This window comes from Thunnus albacares, chromosome 24 (genome assembly GCF_914725855.1).
Source record: "Thunnus albacares chromosome 24, fThuAlb1.1, whole genome shotgun sequence".
NCBI classification, from domain to species: Eukaryota; Metazoa; Chordata; class Actinopteri; order Scombriformes; family Scombridae; genus Thunnus; species Thunnus albacares.
Genome location: NC_058129.1, coordinates 20,271,492 through 20,280,702, shown reverse-complemented (window position 1 = coordinate 20,280,702; position 9,211 = coordinate 20,271,492). Strand labels below are relative to the sequence as shown.

Genomic DNA, 9,211 nt, shown 5'->3' with positions numbered 1-9,211 from the left:
CTCTTTCTCTCGTCTTTTTTACAGTACAGACTAAAGTGTGTCAGTCAGTTAATAAATGCTGCAGCATGGGGGTTAGCTCCAGAGTTAGCAACAATAGGTTAGCCTAACCTGACGACGCTAAACAGATGAATAGAAGCAATGGGGAACGGAGGAATGTGTGGCTGCTAATCTTTAAAAAAACAAAACAAAACAGAAATGACAGAAATCCAAATGCTTAATAATAAATGATGGCATGAATGATGTTTTTGAGTGTATGGAGAGACAATGTCTGATAGAGGAGGAAGAGCTGGAAACATTTTCTCTGTCAGAGCTGATCACACATCTCAACTCAATCTTTGACTTTTTGTTATTTCTAACTGAAGTTTCCTGTAAATGTTGAAAGTTCAACCTGATTAGATTCAATCAGGGTTTCAGAAGGATTGGGATACTGGATTCAGATTGGATCAAAGTCTATCAAAGCCCAACCCCACATTTGAACAGAATAATCAAACAGTAGACTAGAGCGATGTAATGTCCATGTTTGCATGCTGAAAGAGAACGTGCTGCTCTGACCCCCCTCCTCCTTTCAGGCTGCAGCCTGCTGGAGTCCGATGGTTGACACCAGGTCTGAGGAAGTGTAAGTGTGTTTTTCATTTCATTCATCAAAACAAAGCAAACTTCAAACTGTGACATCACTCATTCACATCCTACTGAGGATGAAGATGATGTCATCATCAATCAGATGATCGATCAATAACTGCAGCTGTATTGTGTCTCGTTCTCTCCATCAGATTTCTGTCAACTCACACTGGATCCAAACACAGTAAACAGATGCCTCAAACTGTCTGACAACAACAAGAAGGTGACACGTGTGATGGAGGATCAGTCATATCCTGATCATCCAGACAGATTTGATGTCTGGCTTCAGCTGCTGTGTAGAAATGATCTGACTGGTCGCTGTTACTGGGAGGTCGAGTGGAGAGGAAGAGTTGATATATCAGTGAGTTACAGAAGAATCAGCAGGAAAGGAAACAGTGATGACTGTGGGTTTGGATGGAATGATCAGTCCTGGAGTCTGATCTGCTCTGATTATCGTTACTCTGTCTGTCACAATAAGAGAGAAACATTCATCTCCTCCTCCTCCTCCTCCTCCTCCTCCTCCTCCTCCTCCGTCTCTAACAGAGTAGCAGTGTATGTGGACTGTCCTGCTGGCACTCTGTCCTTCTACAGAGTCTCCTCTGACACACTGATCCACCTCCACACCTTCAACACCACATTCACTCAGCCTCTGTGTGCTGGGTTTTGGGTCGGGTCTGGTTCCTCAGTGTCTCTGTGTTCTCTGTAGGAGGAAGAGTCTCCTCCTGTTAGAGAAACTTTCTCATGTTATTTAGTACCAACCTGATCTCTCACTGCTTGTAAATGCAGTTTCTAAACCAACATGGTTTCCACATGACTGACAGTTTGTTTGACATTTAAAAAGCTGTAAAAAAGAAGCTGATGTTCTCAGAGCAGATAGCTCAGTCTGTTAGAGGACTGTTTGGAGGTTCGGAGGTCGTGGCTTTGATCCTTATGAGTCTCAGTGAAACTCAGAAGCTCTCAGAGAGAAAACCACCAGCGGCTGAAAGTTTACTGAAACGTCAAGTTGTGACCAAGGTTTTTAAAAATGTTGGAAGAGTTTTGCCCACTAACTATAACACACATAATGACAGTAAGTATCCGCTGGCCTATAGAGGCTCTTTGTTGTTTTTACTCTTATTTGTTGTTCAATTAGTTGTTTTTTTAATCATATAGTCAATTCAGAAAGCGACATGTTTTTATGTGTCTCTACTGGATGTGCATGTAGAGCTGTAAATAAACATTATGATTCATAGATTCATCAATTCATGGTTTTGTCTATAAAATGTCAGGAAATTGTGTAAATTGTGTAAAATGCTGGTTGTAATTTCACAGAGTCAAAGGCGACGTCTTTAAATGTCTCATTTTGTCTGAACTAAAGTCCAGAACAGTCAAATATTCTGTTTATTATCATGTAAGACAAAGAAAAGCATTCAATCTTCACACCTGAGAAGCTAAAAGCAGAAAATGTTTGCTTCAAAGTGACTCAAATGATGATTAAGTGTTAATTTAGTGTTGATGGATAATCAATGAATGGACTAATTGTTGCAGCTCTGGCTGTATGTGAACAGAATATTAGAGGACAAACAGCTGACAGTTTAGCGCCTTACTAAATATCCACAATAAAAAGCTCATTTACAGGATCATCAATCTGTTTACAATCTGTTTGAAATGTTTCTTATTTCCTGTTTTTGTGTTGTACCAAGTAAAGTTGATCATTTGTATGTTTATGTTACTCAGGCAGAAATAAATGGAACTGCAGTATCACCTGTTATGTCCAATAAAAAAGGATCATAAATAATAATAGAAGCTTTCATTTGATCTTTATTGTCAGATTCAGAAAAATGGCACTCTAATAATAAGCTGAACATTATTAATAGTTCTATTGTTTATTCACACACAGTTTAGCGCAGGGTCAGTTTCTCATTTCTACAACCTTCACACAACTCAACTTTGAATGAAAAGTCACATTTTGATATAAATCATCAACATTAATAGTTATATTTGGAAAATGTGCTTTGGACAAAAAGCAAGTGTTTTCTTCTCCAGGAAGAAAACAGTGAAACACGTGTGTCGGTTAACTTTCTGCACACAAAGTGAATACAGACGTCCGTTTGTCTTCTTCTGCTGTGACGATCAGCGGGTCAGAGGTCAGATCAGGTATGTGACGAGGAGCTGAGAGAGGAAACCAAGAAGAAAGTCAAAAGCTCACAGCTCAACATCCAAACACAGACTGCACACAGAGCTGCAAGCATGGAGGAGAAACCATCACATCTACAGATCCAGGTACAGTTCTCCACTTTACTTTATCACAGAAAAACTCTCATTTTTCTCTTTTTCACTTCATTTGAAAGATGAAGAAAACATCTGGACTCCTGCTGTCAAACTTCATCCAAACTAACAGCTGTTTTCTATTTCCATCATGCTGAACATGCAGGTTTGGAAAAACTAAATCTTTCTCCAAATGTCACCAAACAAGACTTTTACAGTCCGTTAAGAAACTCTTATTATCAGAAATAAACATGTGTCTGATTTTACAGTCCTGAACATTTTCACATGTTGGAAAATCAAACTTTATTTGTGTCGCAGCTTTACAATCCACATTTATGTTGAAATCTGAACCGTATATTTGCTTCTTTATTTCAGGGATTTTTGTATATTTGCTGCTTTTATGTTGTTCTTTTAATATCTGGATGTCTCTGCTTCTGATTGGACATTTATCTCCAATCAAAAAGACAAATCACATCTGTTTCTGCTCTTATAATAATAATAATAATAATAATAATAATAAATGAAATGAATAATATAAAATAGAAAGTAAAAGAATCAAACAGCTCTTGGTTTGGTTTTGTCAGATTTGAGTTAGTTTGATTTCAGGAGCTTGAAGTAGAAGGTAAACCAGATTTTCAAACTAGTTTGAAATGAAAGACTGATGCTGCGCTGAAGAGAAATGATGACAAGTTTCAGAGTTTCAAATCCTCTGATCACGTGTTGTTGTTGTGTTTGATTCTTCAGTTGGGCTGAAACATGACGAGTCGTCGGCTGCTGAGCGTCTTCATCCTGCTGTCTGTCCTCACGCTGCTGCTGCCTGCAGCTGAGACACAAACAAACTCCAACTATTCAATCTGGATGACTTCAACTAAACACATTTTCATTCATATGTCAGTGCTTCCTTCTGACCTGTAGGGGGCGCAGTTTCACTCTCTGCACGTCTATCAATCAGTACAAATCCAAATAATGCTGCTAAACTTTAGAAAGATAAATCAAGACTAAATGGAAGGATGACACTTTTATGCTTCAATATATAGAATTATAATATACTCAACATATTATCTATGTTGGTTGGACCAATAGCAGCATTTGAAACTGACATCCTGACATTCTCAGCTCAAAGACAAACATTCCTCCTGCTGTCTATGTTTTCTGAGGATTCGTGCTGAAGATGAAACCTCGACTCTTCTCGTCCTCCCGTGTTTTCTCTGAGCGTCGTGTTTCTGTGACCTACAGCAGAGAGTGTTTGACAGCGAGACGAAGTCTCACACCTCCTTATTTCCACATCACTGAGTTCCTCACCAGCAGCTTTCTGATGCAGCAGAGACACAGAGGAGAGAGAGGACAGAAAGCAAAATAAGAGCCTGAAGAAGAAATCACAACAAAGTTCAGCTCTCAGCAGATTCCCTGAGCTTCTTCTTCTGTGTGTTTCAGGTGGAGAGGAGGGCGGGGTCAACACAGGTGAAGGTGAGATTTTAAATATCTCAAAATATTACAAACATGAGTCGTGTTGAAAACCTGCAACAGAAGAAGTAAAGGAGCTTTTTAGTCTGATCACCGAGGATCAATATCAGTCTGTCACAGCCGTATAAAATGGACAGTTAGTGTATAAAATGTGGTGCAGCTGAAGGAACTCTGCAATAAAATGAAAGATCTGCGGTTTGGAACAAGCGATGATCCACACTGATAGTTATTCCACTCACTACAGTCGTGTATACTGGGACATCTGCATAACTTCAGCAGCTGAATAGATCACTGAAGCAATAGAAATGATTCAGTAGGAAAAGGAAGCTTATGGAATACACTGACACATGGAATAAATCAATCAATCCGAGACCACCATTTTTATCTTATTTGATTTTTTTTAGTCTTTTCTGACCTAAAAACTTCTTCTGTCGGTGCATGTCGCCTGTGCTGCAGGAGGACAACTGAAGGATAGTGACGGTGTTTGAAGGAGGGCACTGGTGAAGGTTGGGTTAGATCTGTAAACTGGGTTGGATATGAAGAACCCATATGTTTACTGATGAATGATAAGAATTGTGTATCTTTTGTTTTTCTGTTTATTTTAAGTCCTTTTATCTTCATATCATCGTTACATTGATCATGAAAAGAAGGAAGTTTCACAAAAAACAATAAAACATCTTTGTCATGTTTTTGCAAACAAAGCGAGCTGGAAGTCAATTCTTCATCTATATTTGTCCAGATATCAAACACACACGATGGTGTTTTTGTGTTTCATGAGGCCTCCTTGTTGTTAGAAATCATCTAGTTTCTTTTCTCCTGCTGCAAACAAAACAAACACGTTTTAATCGTGTAGCTGAAATAATCATTACTTGATTCAAAACGAAAGTCTGAATCAAAGCTGTTGAGTGGAAACAGAAATGTCACATGATCTTTAAAATCTGGATCATCTGATGCGTCTATGATTGGAAAAACCAGAAAAAGCTTTTAACAGAAAGCTTTTCCTGTTGAGCTTTTAATGTGAACCGTCAGCAGGAAGCGTCGCGGCGAGGACGAAGCCTGAGAGAGGACGAGATGATGAGACAAGCAGAGATGTGGAGAGGCTGCGGGGGAAGATTTCACAGCAGCGACACATGAACACGTCCTGCTGGGAAACAGCTGATCATCGTTCATTAATAAACACACTCAGACATTTTTAATAAACCAGCTGCTGTCAGCTGCTCCGACACAAAACTGTCGATACATTAACTTAAAGACGCAGAACGTTCTGTGAACATGAGTCCAGTCAGAAGAAAGTTTGTAGATTTATAACAGAGTGTAGAAAGAAGCTTTAAAAAGCTCCTATAAATAAAATGTGTCATCACTATTTGTTGTGATTTTAACTTCTGACCAACCAGTCCAGTTACAGGGTTTGACCATGTGACTCCTGGACGACACTTTCTAATCTGATCACATCAAGACCTGAAACAAACAGCTACTGGGACCAATCATTCAAGAGTCAAGATTTAGTTTATTGTCATTTTCTTCTGTATCTCACAAGAAAAGAGATGCTGTTCCTCCAACACCAACAGGAAGGATAAAGATATACTGTCGATCTAAAACTTCCCTTTAAAACCACGATAAAAACATGTAAAAACAACAAAACAACGAGCAGTTAGCAGCACAGTGCATTAGCATACATTTAGAGATGTAGACAGCTGGTCCCGTCTGTTCCTGGTCCTGTCTGTTCCTGATCTGTCTGTTCCTGATCTGTCTGTTCCTGATCTGTCTGTTCCTGATCTGTCTGTTCCTGGTCCCGTCTGTTCCTGATCTGTCTGTTCCTGGTCCCGTCTATTCCTGATCTGTCTGTTCCTGATCTGTCTGTTCCTGATCTGTCTTTTCCTGATCCTGTCTGTTCCCGGTCCCGTCTGTTCCTGATCTGTCTGTTCCTGGTCCTGTCTGTTCCTGGTCCCGTCTGTTCCCGGTCCTGTCTATTCCTGGTCCCGTCTGTTCCTGATCTGTATTTTCCTGATCCTGTCTGTTCCTGATCTGTCTGTTCCTGATCTGTCTGTTCCTGGTCCCGTCTGTTCCTGATCTGTCTGTTCCTGGTCCTGTCTGTTCCTGGTCCTGTCTGTTCCTGGTCCTGTCTGTTCCTGGTCCCGTCTGTTCCTGATCTGTCTTTTCCTGATCCTGTCTGTTCCTGATCTGTCTGTTCCCGGTCCCGTCTGTTCCTGATCTGTCTGTTCCCGGTCCTGTCTGTTCCTGGTCCCGTCTGTTCCCGGTCCTGTCTGTTCCTGATCTGTCTGTTCCTGGTCCTGTCTGTTCCTGATCTGTCTGTTCCCGGTCCCGTCTGTTCCTGATCTGTCTGTTCCGGGTCCTGTCTGTTCCTGATCTGTCTGTTCCTGGTCCCGTCTGTTCCTGATCTGTCTTTTCCTGATCCTGTCTGTTCCCGGTCCCGTCTGTTCCTGATCTGTCTGTTCCTGGTCCCGTCTGTTCCTGATCTGTCTGTTCCTGGTCCCGTCTGTTCCTGATCTGTCTTTTCCTGATCCTGTGTGTTCCTGGTCCCATCTGTTCCCGGTCCTGTCTGTTCCTGATCTGTCTGTTCCTGGTCCTGTCTGTTCCTGATCTGTCTTTTCCTGATCCTGTCTGTTCCTGATCTGTCTGTTCCGGGTCCTGTCTGTTCCTGGTCCTGTCTGTTCCTGATCTGTCTTTTCCTGATCCTGTCTGTTCCTGGTCCCATCTGTTCCTGATCTGTCTGTTCCTGGTCCTGTCTGTTCCTGATCTGTCTGTTCCTGGTCCCGTCTGTTCCTGATCTGTCTTTTCCTGATCCTGTCTGTTCCTGATCTGTCTGTTCCTGATCTGTCTGTTCCGGGTCCTGTCTGTTCCTGATCTGTCTGTTCCGGGTCCTGTCTGTTCCTGGTCCTGTCTGTTCCTGATCTGTCTTTTCCTGATCCTGTCTGTTCCTGATCCTGTCTGTTCCTGGTCCCGTCTGTTCCTGATCTGTCTGTTCCGGGTCCTGTCTGTTCCTGATCTGTCTGTTCCGGGTCCTGTCTGTTCCTGATCTGTCTGTTCCGGGTCCTGTCTGTTCCTGATCTGTCTGTTCCGGGTCCTGTCTGTTCCTGATCTGTCTGTTCCTGATCTGTCTGTTCCTGGTCCCGTCTGTTCCTGATCTGTCTTTTCCTGATCCTGTCTGTTCCTGATCTGTCTGTTCCTGATCTGTCTGTTCCGGGTCCTTTCTGTTCCTGATCTGTCTGTTCCGGGTCCTGTCTGTTCCTGGTCCTGTCTGTTCCTGATCTGTCTTTTCCTGATCCTGTCTGTTCCTGGTCCCGTCTGTTCCCGGTCCTGTCTGTTCCTGATCTGTCTGATCCTGGTCCTGTCTGTTCTTGGTCCCATCTGTTCCTGATCCTGTCTGTTCCTGGTCCTGTCTGTTCCCGGTCCCGTCTGTTCCTGATCTGTCTGATCCTGGTCCCGTCTGTTCCTGACCTGTCTTTTCCTGATCCTGTCTGTTCTTGGTCCCATCTGTTCCTGATCCTGTCCGTTCCTGGTCCTGGTCCTGGTCCTGTCTGTTCCTGGTCCCGTCTGTTCCTGGTCCTGTCTGTTCCTGGTCCTGTCTGTTCCTGATCCTGTCTGTTCCTGGTCCTGGTCCTGGTCCTGTCTGTTCCTGGTCCTGTCTGTTCCTGGTCCCGTCTGTTCCTGGTCCTGTCTGTTCCTGATCCTGTCTGTTCCTGGTCCTGTCTGTTCCTGGTCCCGTCTGTTCCTGGTCCCGTCTGTTCCTGGTCCCGTCTGTTCCTGGTCCCGTCTGTTCCTGGTCCCGTCTGTTCCTGGTCCTGTCTGTTCCTGGTCCCGTCTGTTCCTGATCCCGTCTGTTCCTGGTCCTGTCTGGTCCTGGTCTTGTCTGTTCCTGATCCTCCTCCTGTCTACCTCATTCACATCCGGGACAGTACGTACTGGCCAGTATGGACCTAGCAGACCCAGCTTCTCACTACAGGAGGTAAATGAAGTTCTCTATGCTGTGAGACCTCCAGCACTGAGCAGAAGGATGCAGCTCTGATCTGGCAGAGATTGTGACCACTTCAGCTGCAGAACCAGTCTCCGAGTCTGCTAGCCTCCAGTCTACCTGTGGGTCCTAGTCTCCTGCCTGATCCTGCTCATCCTTTCTACGGGTCTCATTGTGCTGTTTTCTTGGGGTACCCTCGTCTAGGAGCCCCCAGAAGAAAGCATGGTCTCAATAGTTCCTGAGGCTGTCGCCAATGTCGTCGACCTACAGAGCAGCTCTGCCCATCTGCCTCATCTTTAGGTCATGGTTTCCAGCCCCAGACAGTCTGCCCGAGGGTCCTTTCTCTGCCCCTGTTCTGTCCTCAGACCGTTCACCTGAGCTCTCCTGGCCTGCTCATCTCCAGTGGCCATCCATCGCCCTGGTTCTGCTCCCTGAATCCTGTCTGGGAGTCCTCCCTTTAGGGGGGTACTGTCATAATTCCTGCCTCAGTCATGTTTGTGTCTCCATTGGCCTTTCTGCCTTCGGCCCCACAGTCTCCTCTAGTCTTTGCCGTTCTCCACCTGCTCCCCTGCTGCTCCTTTAGCTCCTCTGTACAAACATCAGTCTCTGGCGTCCATTCTGGGCCAGTTCGTCTGAGTTGTTTTGATGTACAGTTGCATTCAAGCCGTCCTGTATCCTCATCCTGTCATTTGGTTTTGACCTTCTGTCTGTTTATGACCTGCCTGCTTTGCCCCTTTCGACTCGTCTGCCTGATTCGTGATCTTATCGATACCTTCATGTAGAAAAAATAATAATAAGTAAAATACATTAAACAGAAACAGCTAAATTAGAGATAATCAACATATAAAGCAAAGAGCGTTCTGTGCTGAACAGCAGATGAAACACAATATTTAATATTTAAATATATAA

The 9,211-nt window shown here is 43.6% G+C and overlaps 2 protein-coding genes across 2 annotated transcripts in view; both read left to right on the top strand.

Annotated features, from left to right (window-relative positions):
• LOC122976060 (NLR family CARD domain-containing protein 3-like) overlaps positions 1-9,211 on the top strand; it is a 395,924-nt gene that overhangs the window by 34,827 nt on the left and 351,886 nt on the right. The window lies entirely within an intron of this gene.
• LOC122976642 (stonustoxin subunit beta-like) lies at positions 139-2,398 on the top strand. Its single transcript, XM_044345222.1, has 3 exons — positions 139-155; positions 582-616; positions 771-2,398. Exons 1-3 carry the CDS (start codon positions 139-141, stop codon positions 1,322-1,324), a joined length of 606 nt encoding a protein of 201 aa, XP_044201157.1. The 3' UTR covers positions 1,325-2,398.